This window comes from Orbicella faveolata, unplaced genomic scaffold (assembly GCF_042242905.1).
Source record: "Orbicella faveolata isolate gen_17 unplaced genomic scaffold, um_ofav_v1 contig_12, whole genome shotgun sequence".
Classification (NCBI taxonomy): Eukaryota; Metazoa; Cnidaria; class Anthozoa; order Scleractinia; family Merulinidae; genus Orbicella; species Orbicella faveolata.
The window spans coordinates 31,171,968-31,187,627 of NW_028301539.1; the positions used below are offsets into that span (position 1 = coordinate 31,171,968).

The 15,660-nt window shown below is 45.4% G+C and overlaps 2 protein-coding genes and 1 long non-coding RNA gene across 4 annotated transcripts; 2 read left to right on the forward strand and 1 right to left on the reverse strand.

Annotated features, from left to right (window-relative positions):
* The first annotated feature begins 2,575 nt into the window (after window positions 1-2,575).
* Window positions 2,576-4,093, forward strand: LOC149117540 (uncharacterized). Of its 2 annotated transcripts, XR_016203826.1 has the most exons (4): window positions 2,576-2,658; window positions 2,912-3,190; window positions 3,591-3,730; window positions 3,989-4,093. It is a non-coding gene; the product is annotated as an uncharacterized LOC149117540 (long non-coding RNA). The 2 variants fall into 2 exon arrangements; XR_016203825.1 differs by lacking the exon at window positions 2,576-2,658 and having other exon boundaries at window positions 2,783-3,190.
* Window positions 4,094-7,583: 3,490 nt separating this feature from the next.
* LOC149117541 (uncharacterized) lies at window positions 7,584-8,527 on the forward strand. The gene has a single exon (XM_089277964.1). It carries the CDS (start codon window positions 7,658-7,660, stop codon window positions 8,435-8,437), a length of 780 nt encoding a protein of 259 aa, XP_089134090.1. The 5' UTR covers window positions 7,584-7,657; the 3' UTR covers window positions 8,438-8,527.
* Window positions 8,528-10,956: 2,429 nt separating this feature from the next.
* Window positions 10,957-14,972, reverse strand: LOC149117542 (uncharacterized). The gene has a single exon (XM_089277834.1). It carries the CDS (start codon window positions 14,896-14,898, stop codon window positions 13,792-13,794), a length of 1,107 nt encoding a protein of 368 aa, XP_089133960.1. The 5' UTR covers window positions 14,899-14,972; the 3' UTR covers window positions 10,957-13,791.
* Between the last annotated feature and the right edge of the window lie 688 nt (window positions 14,973-15,660).

Below are 15,660 nucleotides of genomic sequence, written 5' to 3' on the forward strand. Positions count from 1 at the left end.
TATTCTACTGTAGGCACTCGGGTCATAAATCGAAAGGGAAAAAACGAGGATCCATACCTTACAGTACGGACCTCGAACTCATAATTTGTAATTTGTTAGTCACATCTAAAGAAATCGCATGTGCTGTAGATTATTTTATAAAATAATAGACAGCTAATCGTGGTATTTCCTTAAGACGGTCCCCCAAAATAGACATAGCTTGAGGAATGAGAGAAAACAAACCTCGATGGTCGCAACTTAGAGGAAAAACTTATCACATGATAATAAAATTGTTTTATACCTTTGAGAAATGTCGCGTGTTGCGTTCTTTTTGTGGAACCTTAGATTAATGGTATTGAAAACTACCGTTTTAAATGCCACCTTCGTTTGTGAGTTCCCTCCGGTATCTTTGTGGTCATTTCTTATTTTTGCGTGAGGATTCGTTTCGAAACAAAGGCAAAAGACAACTTGGGACTGGCCTTATGACCGACATTAGTTATCCAAGCTACAACTCGGTCTCATTCATTCATTCATTCATTCATTCATTCATTCATTCATTCTTTCATTCATTCATTCATTCATTCATTCATTGACTCATTCATTGACTCATTCATTCATTCATTCATTCATTCATTCATTCATTCATTCCTTCCTTCCTTCCTTCCTTCCTTCGTTCATTCACATTGTTGCAAATTGATTTGCAGAACGGCCTGTCAAAAAGTTGCGAAAAAGTGATCAAATTTCTTTTCAAATTGACAATTAACGTGTGACGAACGGCGACCTTTTACTCTAAGTTTGAAAATAAAGTTTTGTAACCAGAGCTTAATAACTGCAGAATGCATCGTTCATGTCGTTCTTATGAATCAATACTAATATGCATCCAAGAAGCCAGACACTAGTTTTAGTCGAGAGGGTCTGGGTTCAAATTTTATCTGTTAGCCGAGAAAGACGAGAAGTGAGGCGCTTTTAATTGATAATACTCAAATTGTAAAATTTACTGAGAGCTGAAATGACTGGAGAGAAAATTTAACAGATAAATGAGATTTCAGTACCTCATTCTGGCCCTATAAAAGTATCTTTAGCTATTTTCCAGCTTGAAAATTAGCCGCCGGAGCGAACATGTGAAGCTGACGTATTGAGCGTTGGTCTTTCGTAACGTTCGGTGGTTAAAAATAGCTGCGGGTTTCACTTGGCCGCCGACTCAGCCCATGAGCCTCTTGAAAAACAAACATCTTTGCTACGAAGACATGATTTATCATGGCAACTATGCACACAACTTAAGCAGTTGTGAAATTAAAACCTGAAAAAAAATATTCAGGCCTGAACGTTCAGATCTGAATTTTCACAACTGCTTAAGTTGTGTGCATAATTGCGATGATCAATCATGTCTTCATATCTTTCTCCGCTGTTCAAATATATGATCTTTCATATATTCACTTTTATTATATGGAGAAGAGTGTTTTACTGGGAACTAAACCACTCGTAGATTCCATACGCCGCTTCATCCGGGACCCGAGTGGCGTATTTTCCGCATGTCACTGTATAGGGCGACGTTGATGTAATGATAAGCCAATCACAAATCGAAGAAGAACCATTCCCTTCATCCCAGTGACAAGAGCGGGAAAATTGTAGTCTCCTGGGAAGCCTGGGAAAATGTACAACCGCTCGAAATGTTGGAATAGAGAGGTTAACGACAAAAAGGCAAACTCCGAAAAGTAAAACTTTGTCGTCTAAAGTGAAAAAATGTGTTTTTGTTGTGAGTAGGATATTGTTTTCCATTTTTGTGCTGGACTGATGCAATGACTTGAAGAAAAGATAACCTGAAAACCAAATGAGAGGAAACTTTGGCTGTTTGCTATAGACGCCATTCTTAACTGCCTACTGAGTAACGGCTAATAATGTAACCAGTTGGGAAAGTGCGCGTGTAAAGGTACGCAAGTCAGATGGACTGAATGTCTAAAATATTAGCATCTGCTTTGTTGCTGGTTGAGAGGCACTGAGGCGCTTTCAAATTTCATTGGAAAACCAGCCTTGCATGAAAAAAAAACACAAGACGTGGTTTATTTGATAATTAATCTGTCCGTGGTTGTCCGCTGTCTATTTATTGTCATCAGTCCGGGATCGTTATCAGATTTGATAACCATGTGATGTCACAACATGGCGGCCATTTCAAAAACCGGGAATTTTCGTATTCACTTCGCTTTGCTCGTTATTTGTTCGATTATACTCGGGTAATTTACCCATAATTCTATTCCATAATTACCAGAAAAGAAGGAGCCTCACGTGTTTTGAAGATGGCGGTTGAAGACCAGCGTAAACGATGTAAAATGCTACTCGTAAAGTGAAACAGCGCTTGCAATTTTGCATCCAAACCTGGTATGTTTTTCATTTTGTCATTAGATTTAAGTTACCTGGAGATTTTTGCGAAAATCACAAAAAATATGTCGTTAATCTTCACGCCATATTCTTGGGATTTAACGTGTTTTTAGTGTTGTGCACGATCTGTGAAAAAAGTGCACGGGGGTATTTTGATTTGCGATGTGTTTTTCATAACGGCGGCCATATTTACAGCTGTAGTCGATATGTTCCAAGGTATTGAGATGGCGGATGCTGGTACCCATAGAATCAAAATAGCAAATTTATGTCGATTTTGTGGATATAGCTTGGTCATTACATAGGGTAGGTTTATTGTTGTCGAGTTTTGCAGCATAAAATTTTCGTTCCTTGTAGGCCTGACAGACACGCACCATTCAACTTTAAGAATTACTGGTGGCGAAATCAAGGGGTACGTAAAGGTAACTTACATAAATCATCTAAGCCCCTTCAGAAAAAATTATAGCTCTTAGTGAGTCGCTCGATTCATGGTACGGCAGTCCAGGTGGTCGGGAAACCACTTGCGAATCTAACATTAGTTGTTTATTTTCTTTTGAAGGGTTACCATGAGGTCAAAATCAAGGGGCCAGAAGGAACTCCTTTTCATGTCCTTCCTGAAAATTGGAAACAAAGACTCGTTCGCACTTCGTTTTTGCCGGAAATTAGAGAAATACCCGAGACACTTCTAGACGTGCCACAGTCTGGTATCCAAGAGCGCTAAGAAAAATTACACTTTGAGAGAAGTTGTTGGAAGACAGATAGGCCGGGTGCAATACTTCATAAACAGGGAACTAAAACACCTTTCGGACTGCGGGAAAATCGACAATCACGTTAAAGGGTAAGTTGCATATATTTTAGAGTCAATTTCAACACCTCGCGGTCCTGAAATATTTTCCGGAAATGCCGGCCAAACTAGGTCAGTTTTCTGGCACACCAGTCGTTATATAATGAAGCTTATTGTTGGATTTAGCGAGTGAACTATGGTACGAAAACATATTACTTGAATTATAGTTTCTATTATATGAATCGGTCATTAAAAGCGTTTTTCCATATCACCGAATGCACAACAATAGACTACTGATCTACAACTAAAACAATTTTTTTTCCGGAAATGCCAAGACTTCCAAGTTTACTGTCACATCTCACGACATAAAGTGTTGCATGTACCCATTCCACTGAACGGAGGTGTATCACGAATTAAAGTAACTATACCTGCTATATTTTTGTTGTTGTGCCAGAACCATATCAGGCGAGCCCACAACGACAAAGAGAACTCCAGTGCATCAAAGATGGAAACGAAATGTACAATACGGCAGAGGGGATTGAATTAGCAATCGCAGAAATGGAATTAGGCGTGGGATGGGATATGGCCATCGAGGTAAGCTATTCTATCTTCAGTATGTCTGGACAGAGAGTCGACAGAGGGAGGGTCGCGAACTGTTTCGATACTGTTATTTCCATTTCATAGTAATGAATCATAGTAGGAGATGTTTCGGTCCTAACCACGCTTCGCTCATGCAAATTGAACCAAATTCAGTTACAGCTCTCCGCTTAGAATATAGAAGCAACTTGTTCAGTGTCAATTTGTGAACTCAAGATGTATTTACTGTTAGTGTTTCGTTTATATTTTATACAGACTGTTGAACAGCCAGCTTCGCCAACTACCTAGAAAATGAAGCCTGAGTGAAAATAGAAGCTATCATATTAGTATCAATAAACAACGCTTTTGTGAACAGAATAACTGTTGTCTATCTTCGTGTGTTTTTACTCGGAACAAATATTATACAGTGTCTATCTGAAAATGAAACTTTTCGCTGTAGCTTTTGGACAAAGACAGTTTTCTTCCATACATCTCTGTTTCTATTCCATAATCCAGTAACCTATTGCGAAGCAAACATACAATTACAATTAAATGAAATTGCATTGTGATGTTGTGAAAAAGTAACTCCTTTCATCGCAGCGCCCCGTCGACCGCCATATTGAATTATACACTGTTGCTACCAAATAATGTCACGTGAACGAAAACTTGCGCAGCGATTGGTTAATGGTTTGTTTTGGTCGAGGTTATCAAATCTGATAACGATCCCGGACTGGTCATTTTGTTACGTTTACTACATCTTATTAATTTCTGGGGCTCACTAGTTTTATAATTCAAAATTTTCTAAATCGCTGCCGAAGAATGATTCGACCACTCAAAAATCCAATATTTAAAGCGTTCTTGTTGTGTCAGGTTTGAAAAGAGAGTACCATAACTTGTTTAATTTAAAATAGTACATTACAATTTGTGATTTGTTATTAGATAATTAGATAATTTGTTATTAGATAATTAGCTCGAGATTTCTCGCTTCGTACTCCCTGCCTGATTTCGACAGAGAAACTGATTGCCAGCAGTCTATTCCCGGCTCGGAGGCAAAATTTTTTATCAAGATAATATATAGTTCTTTTTTCGAATATGATTTTGAGTCGTGTTACGTGTTACGTGTGTTACGTGCTCGTAAGAACTTATAAACCCACTTTGTAATAATGGAATGAAAACTGCCGTTTTAAATGGCCAATTTGAATGAAAGAATTACAGAAGCAGAGTTGTCAAGCTCCACCTTTGTTTCCGAGTTGCCTTTGGTATCACTGTGAAAACAAGTTCCACCGTCACGGTCATTGAGAGGTTTTAGGTGACGTCTCGTTTCAAAACAGAGGCAAACGGCAACTTGGAAACGTCCTAATGACCGACATACTCCAGTAACCCATTTTCCGACCTCTCTATCAAGGCGAGGCCTGGTGCCCAACCATTCATATGGACATAAGTTTAATTTGCATCTGAATGAAGTCTCATTTTCTTATGAAGGGATGAGCACCAAGACTCGTTTTGAGAAAGAGGCTTAAGGAATATTTGATTTGCAGTTTAATGGAAGCATAGTTGATAGAAGCCATCAGAAACTTGTCAAAAAGTAATGAAAACTCCACTTAAATTGTCAATGTGGTATGTACGGCGACCTTCATTGTAACGTTTGAAGATAAAGTTTTGCAACCAGAGCTCAGTAACTACAGACCGCGACGTTCTTGTAAACTAAAACTAAAGTACAATTACACCTTTAATATATGCGGTTAAGAAGCAAGACGCCAGGTTTAGTCGAGAGGGTCTGGATTTGAAGAAAAGTGAAGTCTTGGAGCCGATGGCTCAAAGCTGCCGGAGTTTATCCCGGTTTCTGTAGCATGAAGCGGCTAGGAGTATTTCTACTCCCCCCTGGACGGGATGCTAGTCCATCGAAGGTCACTCCCCCGCAATTTGTAAGGTTTCCCCAACAATTCGCCGGTACCCATTTATACTCCTGGGTGGAGAGAGGCACTGTGAGAGTTAAGTGTCTTGCCCAAGAACACAACACTGTGTCCCCGGCCAGGGCTCGAACCTGGACCGCTCGCTCCGCGGACGAGCGAGCTAACCATGAGGCCACCGCGCCTCCCACAAATCCCTCTAGATATGAGGATAAGTCCAAATTTTATCTCTCAGGTGAGAAGTGACGTGGATTTTAATTACTGATAGCCGAAATGACTAGAGAGAAAATTAACTGAAAACTGAAATTCCAGCACTTCATTCAGGCTCTCTAAAATAATGCTTAGCTGTTGCTCAATTTGAAGTTAGCCGCCCGAGCGAGTTAATGAGGTTAAAAATAGCTGTGTTCCACTTGACCCCCCAACTGCACAAAAACGCCTTTGTTCTTACTCCGTTTAATAATACTTACACACATAGATAGTGAGGGTTCTGGCACAGATGTTCTTGCAGCCCTTCCCCGAACCCCTCCACCCCACCCCACCCCACCCCGGGGTTAGGGGAAGAGCTGCAAGAACACTGTGACCAGAACCCTCACTATCTATGTGTGTGCTAGAAAACAGAATCGCGCCGCGCGCGTGCGCATGTGCGTGTGTGCCAGAAAAACAGAATCGCGCGAGCGGCGCATTTCGACAACCAATTTTCGACAACCAGTTTACAATACGTGTGTGGTGCGTGTGTGCCAGAAAAACAGAATCGCGCGAGCGGCGCATTTCGACAACCAATTTTCGACAACCAGTTTACAATACGTGCGTGCTAGAAAACAGAATCGCGCTAGTGGTCCAGCGAAGCTGCAACGTCTGTAATCAATATGCGCGGATGTGCCACCCTTCACTTGTATAAAAATGTGCCAGAATTTTTTTCCTATTAGAGATTAATATGCACAGTGTATACGCCGACATGGCTGCTGCAAGGTATTCGTCCGATGTTCTGCAAATGTTCTACGGCCCAATACCGAGGGAGGAAAAAATAAACCTTCCCGAACCGTTAGAACCAGATTTTACCTCATTATACGACGGGTTTCAAATATCCCAAAACAATTTCCAAGCATGGCTCCGTGTGTGCAAAATGGATATATCCAAAAGTAACCCAAAAAAGAAAGATCTTTTAAAGTTCGCAAGAGAAAACAAAGAAAAGATCGCCGAATTGGTTGAACAAGAAGCCCAAAGGTTTACAAGAGCGCATATTTTTTTTGGGCAACCAAAGTTTCGGCAACCAAATTGCGAACCAACACTCTCGGCACAAATGCCCGGTGCGTTGCCGAAAAACATGAAACATCTTTCCAAACATTTCGCAATTTTTTCGCACCTCCTTTCTGTCTTTCGGCAACCCCCAAATTTCTAGAAAAAATATAGAGACATGTTTTCTGTTGTCAGGAGCCTACAAAACAGTTGCAAAAAACTTCGCGAAACAAACGTATCACTGCAGTGGCGGCGAGCAAAGGAAGAAACACATGTTTCGCTGCTTCTACGGCAAGCCAATGAAAAAACAACACGGAGTCTTCGAGTCATCTACGATACATCTTCGGGACAGCGTCTGCAATCCCAAGGGGAAGACGCAGCAAAAGAACCATCGTAGAAGACGGAAGCCGAAAATACGCGCAGTTGAACAAAGAAAGAAAAAAGGGCAGCAATGGTTTTGCAAGACGATCTTCAGGAGTTCGGCGACGAAACGGTTGTACTTGAGCCGGCGAAAAGTGTTGCAGTATATGTCGCAACAAGCAAAAACCCGCCAGCAGATGCAACAAGCAAAACCCCACCAGCTGAAAGCTGAGGAAACGAGGGCGAAGAAGTGGGGTGGAACCCCACAACCTCGGGGCGCGGCGCTTGCCCCGCTGAAGAAGAAGAAGCAGAAACTCGAACAAAAGAAAATGGAGTGCTTGGCTTGCCCCGCGAGGTCACCCAAAGGTCAACCAGGGGGCGTGGGGGTCTCCCCCCACAGGGCACAAACGACTCAATTTTAAGAGAGACCTTTGCAAACATGGGCCTAAGAGTCGAAAAAAATGTTGCGGAGCATCTTCTTCTGGAAAACGCGTACAACAGCAATCTTCTGTCCGACATCGCCGATGTGGATTATCTAGAAGGAAATCAAGGCAGCACGAATTTGCGCCCGCTAGAGGGACTGCCGCCCTTCGTAGATGACATCTACGTTTTTGGCTACCTTTCAAAGGAGGAGTGCGTCGTCAAAAAAGGAAAAGGAAAACTGAGCTGCACAACAGGGGAGAATGGGGCCGCAACGCTAGTGGTGAGGAGCGTCGCGAACACTTTGGAAAGAGCTCTTGGGAAAAGGGGGTATATGCCGACGGCGATCGTGCACACCGTATCAGCGCAAAAGACGAAACAAGAAAACAGTGCAATCCGAGCAACAATTGACACAATCGAGGCAGAAACAAGGAGCCGGGCGAAAACAAAATGGGAAAAAATCCACCCGCAACAAGAGGTTGTCGGGTATTTCGTGGCAAAGTGCGATGTTTCCGAAGTCCCTCTGGATGCAATACACAGCGGTCAGGATGTTTTCGAAGAGTGCCTGGAGGGGTACGAGTGCGGCATCTATTGCATCGACTACACGCAAGACTTTTCAGGTGTATTAGATCGCCAAGCTCTTGTGAACCATCTGCATTTTCAAGAGGAGGGGAATTTCTGCGAAGCCATTGGCAAAAATACGCCGACGATACTTGCCAACACAGGAACTGTCGGGAACCACGTTTGCACCTGGATAGACAAGCCCGAAGGAGGGCCCACGACGCGCACAAAGGTATAAAACAAAATCGTTTCAAATTTGAGACAGGAGAAATCCGCGAACCCGTTGGTGGCCATCTGGCGGACTACGCCGACTGCCCAAACCCCCCACCTCCGCAAAACTTTCATTCACCCGGACGTGCAAGCCCGAGGGTGCACAAGGATCGAAGTCTCCGTGTACGCGCCCCCCACTGGCCCAACTTTCAAACGAGAAAGCCGCCGACTGCATCGGGAAAGTTTTGCAGCAAGTTTCAGCCGAAAGCGAAGAGAAGGGTGTATTTGTGGTCCAGCCGCCCAGAAGACAATGGGAAAACCTCGCAAAAAAAGTGGATTTGCTGTTTGGTTCTAGCTGACAGGCCGCAAGGAAGAATTTTTGTTGCCTGGTATGCGCATACAAGGACTAGAAGAATTTCGGGTGTACACGTCCGCCCATCACCAGCGAAAGTACGAGACAAAGAAAAGTGGGAAAGAGCGGTATCGTGGGCAGCTGGAGATTTTGGTTTTCGGAATTGCCCAATTTTTCGAGTAGACATCTTGTCCGCAGACAAAGAAGGGGTGGAGATCGGCTCGCTCCGCTGCTACACAAAAGACGAAAACACGCGAACAATCCTTTCTGCGAGCAAAAAGCCAACACAGCTCCACCCAAACGGAGGAGACCTGGCGACGCTTCTACCGCCAACGGAGAAAATTGAGTGGGAATGGCGGAGCAAGAAATGCCATGCAATCGGCAACGATTCTTCGAAATATTTTCTTCAAGAAATCCCACAAATCGCAGAAAAGCGACAAATCTCCACGCTTTCAACGAAGGATAGGTTAGACAAACCTTTGGAACTAAGAAGATCTCGAACATTCGAGTCGTGGAAACGAAAGGTGTGGCAAAAAGAGGAGAAAATCGAAAAGGCGCGGCAAGTGGAACTCAAAAAACTGCGAATGGTCGCCCAAGCGAAGAAAAAAATAGAACAAAGAAGCGCCGAAATTCTCGAAAAAGTGACTGAAACCCTTGCAGGAAAAACGCAAAAAGTTGCGGAATTGCCCACAGGGAGAAAATTTAGTGTCCTCGGTTTTCGAGCAAAACAAGACAAAGCCCGCGTTGTTCTGCAGTATGGAGATTCGCCGCCTGTTGCTGTTTGGGCGACAAAAGGTCTTCGAAAAATTCTTGTAGAGTGCTTGCGCAGCTTCCGTTCATCCGAGAAAGACAATTTGGGTCGGAAGCTTTTCTGGCTAGTTGCTTGCAGCGGCGTGCAAAAGCTTTGTGAGTTGGCTATCGGCATTGAGCCGGCGAAAACTTTCCAAAACAGCGAAGGAGAAACAATCGTATGGAACCCCATCAAGGTGCTTTCCGCGCCAGAAACAGGAAGACTGGAGATTTTGCAGGCAATTGGTAAGAAATGCGAAGAGTACGAAACTCTTTGCGCCGAATTGTCCAAAAACACCGGTCTGCAGAAAATCAAAGCCCCGGAAAACAAAGCGACTAAAAAAACAACAGACTTGCCGGAAGGGGAGTAGATTTGCAAACGTTTCGCTACAACCTATTTTCGGGGCGCCCAACGAACAATTCTGTTCTTGCTCCCGCTTGGAGAAAACGGGGAACCAGCAACAGACGAAGAAACTCCCACACCTGACGTCTTTTTGGAAAAAGAGATAGTGGCCATTGGCGGGGCCGCAGCACTAGAAAAAAGGAGAACGCCCCTTCGCTGCTTGCTTGGAGACCAGAAGACTACACCAAGCAAAAAGAAGTGCCGCACGGTCGCTCTGGCGTAGCCTACACGGCAACAATAGTTCCGCCTTCGAAGCAGAAAACAAAGTCTCCGTCGCAAGCAACAACAAAGAGCTCGCCAAGATCCCAGTCCAACCATTTTTTCGCCGTCTCTGAGTCAATATGGCCAACAATTTGCGCCAATTTGTCTTCCAACGAAGAGGCATATTCGCAAAAAGCGGACCAATCCTTCCAGCAAACCTTTTCTTCTTGCTGCAGGTATTTTTTCTCGCGTACTCGGAATTGTTCGAATGGGAAACATGGAAGTTGCCCTTGTTTCCGAACAAGCTCCATCGTGTATATTTTGCAGCCTTGCGCCTTTTCAGTTTTTTGAAAGTTGGGTTTCACCACACCCTGGGCGAAATCATCCGCAAGTCAGCGAAGCAGAAGCGCAACGAAAAAAAGAAAGCGCGACAGCAGCCGAAACTGCGGCACTACTGCACTGTTGCGAGCGAAACCAGTACACGAGGACAACAGTTCCGCCTTCGAAAGCAACAACAAAGAGTTCGCCAAGATCCCAGTCCAACCATTTTTTCGCCGTCTCCGAGTCGATATGGCCAACAATGTGCGCCGATTTGTCTTCCAAAGAAGCGGCAAACTCGCGAATAGCGGCCTTTTCGGTTTTTTCGAAATCATCCGCTTTGACTGCGGGCTTTTTTCAAAACTTGCAGCGCAGTGTACAGAATTCCCGCGACAACACCCGCTTGCACAAGAAGAGACACAACAGCAGTCGCCGCATTGGCAGCTCGAACTGCCGCGTTGCAGTTGTTCTCCATACTCTCATCTTTTTCTTCTTCTTGGTTTTCTAGAGCGGGGGGTTTTGGGTCTATTTTGCCGGCTTCTTGCCAAATTGTATACAACCTTGTTGTTCCAATCCCGAAGCGCTCCCGGATCGCTGCGATTGTCTCGCCTGTTTCCCGCGCGGCAACAATTTGTCGTTCTTCTTCGGCAGAAAGATTTTTTGCAGGAGGCATAGTATTCTAGTATCTACAGAATTTGCGCGCGGTTGTGTTGCAGCGTTGTTGTCTGTCGGCCGTGGTTGTGTTGTCTGTAGGCCGCGGTTCTATTGCAGCAATGTTGTCTGTAGGCCGCGGGTTCGGTGTGGGTTCGGTGCGGAGTATTTTTTCTTGCCAAGTTTTATGTGCGCTTATTAAAAACCAGAATTTTTGAGTATCACCAAAACTGGTTGTGAGAAATTCCTTAGAACAAGCCGCCAAAATGAACCCAAAACCCCCCGCTCTAGAAAACCAAGAAGAAGAAAAAGAAGAAACACGCGGAGCGCAGGAAGAAGATCGAGAAGACGAGCCCTTTTTTGAGATGCTCGGATACCTTTGCCAAGACGTGCATGCAATGTCCCTATACCTCAAAATAATTGCCGAACATTTGGCGAGGAAAAAAGATGGCGTGGAAGAAAAGGAAAATTGCGTCTTTGAGAGTATGGAGAACAACTGCAACGCGGCAGTTCGAGCTGCCAATGCGGCGACTGCTGTTGTGTCTCTTCTTGTGCAAGCGGGTGTTGTCGCGGGAATTCTGTACACTGCGCTGCAAGTTTTGAAAAAAGCCCGCAGTCAAAGCGGATGATTTCGAAAAAACCGAAAAGGCCGCTATTCGCGAGTTTGCCGCTTCTTTGGAAGACAAATCGGCGCACATTGTTGGCCATATCGACTCGGAGACGGCGAAAAAATGGTTGGACTGGGATCTTGGCGAACTCTTTGTTGTTGCTTTCGAAGGCGGAACTGTTGTCCTCGTGTACTGGTTTCGCTCGCAACAGTGCAGTAGTGCCGCAGTTTCGGCTGCTGTCGCGCTTTCTTTTTTTCGTTGCGCTTCTGCTTCGCTGACTTGCGGATGATTTCGCCCAGGGTGTGGTGAAACCCAACTTTCAAAAAACTGAAAAGGCGCAAGGCTGCAAAATATACACGATGGAGCTTGTTCGGAAACAAGGGCAACTTCCATGTTTCCCATTCGAACAATTCCGAGTACGCGAGAAAAAATACCTGCAGCAAGAAGAAAAGGTTTGCTGGAAGGATTGGTCCGCTTTTTGCGAATATGCCTCTTCGTTGGAAGACAAATTGGCGCAAATTGTTGGCCATATTGACTCAGAGACGGCGAAAAAATGGTTGGACTGGGATCTTGGCGAGCTCTTTGTTGTTGCTTGCGACGGAGACTTTGTTTTCTGCTTCGAAGGCGGAACTATTGTTGCCGTGTAGGCTACGCCAGAGCGACCGTGCGGCACTTCTTTTTGCTTGGTGTAGTCTTCTGGTCTCCAAGCAAGCAGCGAAGGGGCGTTCTCCTTTTTTCTAGTGCTGCGGCCCCGCCAATGGCCACTATCTCTTTTTCCAAAAAGACGTCAGGTGTGGGAGTTTCTTCGTCTGTTGCTGGTTCCCCGTTTTCTCCAAGCGGGAGCAAGAACAGAATTGTTCGTTGGGCGCCCCGAAAATAGGTTGTAGCGAAACGTTTGCAAATCTACTCCCCTTCCGGCAAGTCTGTTGTTTTTTTAGTCGCTTTGTTTTCCGGGGCTTTGATTTTCTGCAGACCGGTGTTTTTGGACAATTCGGCGCAAAGAGTTTCGTACTCTTCGCATTTCTTACCAATTGCCTGCAAAATCTCCAGTCTTCCTGTTTCTGGCGCGGAAAGCACCTTGATGGGGTTCCATACGATTGTTTCTCCTTCGCTGTTTTGGAAAGTTTTCGCCGGCTCAATGCCGATAGCCAACTCACAAAGCTTTTGCACGCCGCTGCAAGCAACTAGCCAGAAAAGCTTCCGACCCAAATTGTCTTTCTCGGATGAACGGAAGCTGCGCAAGCACTCTACAAGAATTTTTCGAAGACCTTTTGTCGCCCAAACAGCAACAGGCGGCGAATCTCCATACTGCAGAACAACGCGGGCTTTGTCTTGTTTTGCTCGAAAACCGAGGACACTAAATTTTCTCCCTGTGGGCAATTCCGCAACTTTTTGCGTTTTTCCTGCAAGGGTTTCAGTCACTTTTTCGAGAATTTCGGCGCTTCTTTGTTCTATTTTTTTCTTCGCTTGGGCGACCATTCGCAGTTTTTTGAGTTCCACTTGCCGCGCCTTTTCGATTTTCTCCTCTTTTTGCCACACCTTTCGTTTCCACGACTCGAATGTTCGAGATCTTCTTAGTTCCAAAAGTTTGTCTAACCTATCCTTCGTTGAAAGCGTGGAGATTTGTCACTTTTCTGCGATTTGTGGGATTTCTTAAAGAAAACATTTCGAAGAATCGTTGCCGATTGCATGGCATTTCTTGCTCCGCCATTCCCACTCAATTTTCTCCGTTGGCGGTAGAAGCGTCGCCAGGTCTCCTCCGTTTGGGTGGAGCTGTGTTGGCTTTTTGCTCGCAGAAAGGATTGTTCGCGTGTTTTCGTCTTTTGTGTAGCAGCGGAGCGGGCCGATCTCCACCCCTTCTTTGTCTGCGGACAAGATGTCTACTCGAAAAATTGGGCAATTCCCAAAACCAAAATCTCCAGCTGCCCACGATACCGCTCTTTCCCACTTTTCTTTGTCTCGTACTTTCGCTGGTGATGGGCGGACGTGTACACCCGAAATTCTTCTAGTCCTTGTATGCGCATACCAGGCAACAAAAATTCTTCCTTGCGGCCTGTCAGCTAGAACCAAACAGCAAATCCACTTTTTTTGCGAGGTTTTCCCATTGTCTTCTGGGCGGCTGGACCACAAATACACCCTTCTCTTCGCTTTCGGCTGAAACTTGCTGCAAAACTTTCCCGATGCAGTCGGCGGCTTTCTCGTTTGAAAGTTGGGCCAGTGGGGGGCGCGTACACGGAGACTTCGATCCTTGTGCACCCTCGGGCTTGCACGTCCGGGTGAATGAAAGTTTTGCGGAGGTGGGGGGTTTGGGCAGTCGGCGTAGTCCGCCAGATGGCCACCAACGGGTTCGCGGATTTCTCCTGTCTCAAATTTGAAACGATTTTGTTGTATACCTTTGTGCGCGTCGTGGGTCCTCCTTCGGGCTTGTCTATCCCGGTGCAAACGTGGATCCCGACAGTTCCTGTGTTGGCAAGTATCGTCGGCGTATTTTTGCCAATGGCTTCGCAGAAATTCCCCTCCTCTTGAAAATGCAGATGGTTCACAAGAGCTTGGCGATCTAATACACCTGAAAAGTCTTGCGTGTAGTCGATGCAATAGATGCCGTACCCGTTCCCCTCCAGGCACTCTTCGAAAACATCCAGACCGCTGTGTATTGCATCCAGAGGGACTTCGGAAACATCGCACTTTGCCACGAAATACCCGACAACCTCTTGTTGCGGGTGGATTTTTTCCCATTTTGTTTTCGCCCGGCTCCTTGTTTCTGCCTCGATTGTGTCAATTGTTGCTCGGATTGCACTGTTTTCTTGTTTCGTCTTTTGCGCTGATACGGTGTGCACGATCGCCGTCGGCATATACCCCCTTTTCCCAAGAGCTCTTTCCAAAGTGTTCGCGACGCTCCTCACCACTAGCGTTGCGGCCCCATTCTCCCCTGTTGTGCAGCTCAGTTTTCCTTTTCCTTTTTTGACGACGCACTCCTCCTTTGAAAGGTAGCCAAAAACGTAGATGTCATCTACGAAGGGCGGCAGTCCCTCTAGCGGGCGCAAATTCGTGCTGCCTTGATTTCCTTCTAGATAATCCACATCGGCGATGTCGGACAGAAGATTGCTGTTGTACGCGTTTTCCAGAAGAAGATGCTCCGCAACATTTTTTTCGACTCTTAGGCCCATGTTTGCAAAGGTCTCTCTTAAAATTGAGTCGTTTGTGCCCTGTGGGGGGAGACCCCCACGCCCCCTGGTTGACCTTTGGGTGACCTCGCGGGGCAAGCCAAGCACTCCATTTTCTTTTGTTCGAGTTTCTGCTTCTTCTTCTTCTTCAGCGGGGCAAGCGCCGCGCCCCGAGGTTGTGGGGTTCCACCCCACTTCTTCGCCCTCGTTTCCTCAGCTTTCAGCTGGTGGGGTTTTGCTTGTTGCATCTGCTGGCGGGTTTTTGCTTGTTGCGACATATACTGCAACACTTTTCGCCGGCTCAAGTACAACCGTTTCGTCGCCGAACTCCTGAAGATCGTCTTGCAAAACCATTGCTGCCCTTTTTTCTTTCTTTGTTCAACTGCGCGTATTTTCGGCTTCCGTCTTCTACGATGGTTCTTTTGCTGCGTCTTCCCCTTGGGATTGCAGACGCTGTCCCGAAGATGTATCGTAGATGACTCGAAGACTCCGTGTTGTTTTTTCATTGGCTTGCCGTAGAAGCAGCGAAACATGTGTTTCTTCTTTTGCTCGCCGCCACTGCAGTGATACGTTTGTTCCGCGAAGTTTTTTGCAACTGTTTTGTAGGCTCCTGACAACAGAAAACATGTCTCTATATTTTTTCTAGAAATTTGGGGGTTGCCGAAAGACAGAAAGGAGGTGCGAAAAAATTGCGAAATGTTTGGAAAGATGTTTCATGTTTTTCGGCAACGCACCGGGCATTTGTGCCGAGAGTGTTGGTTCGCA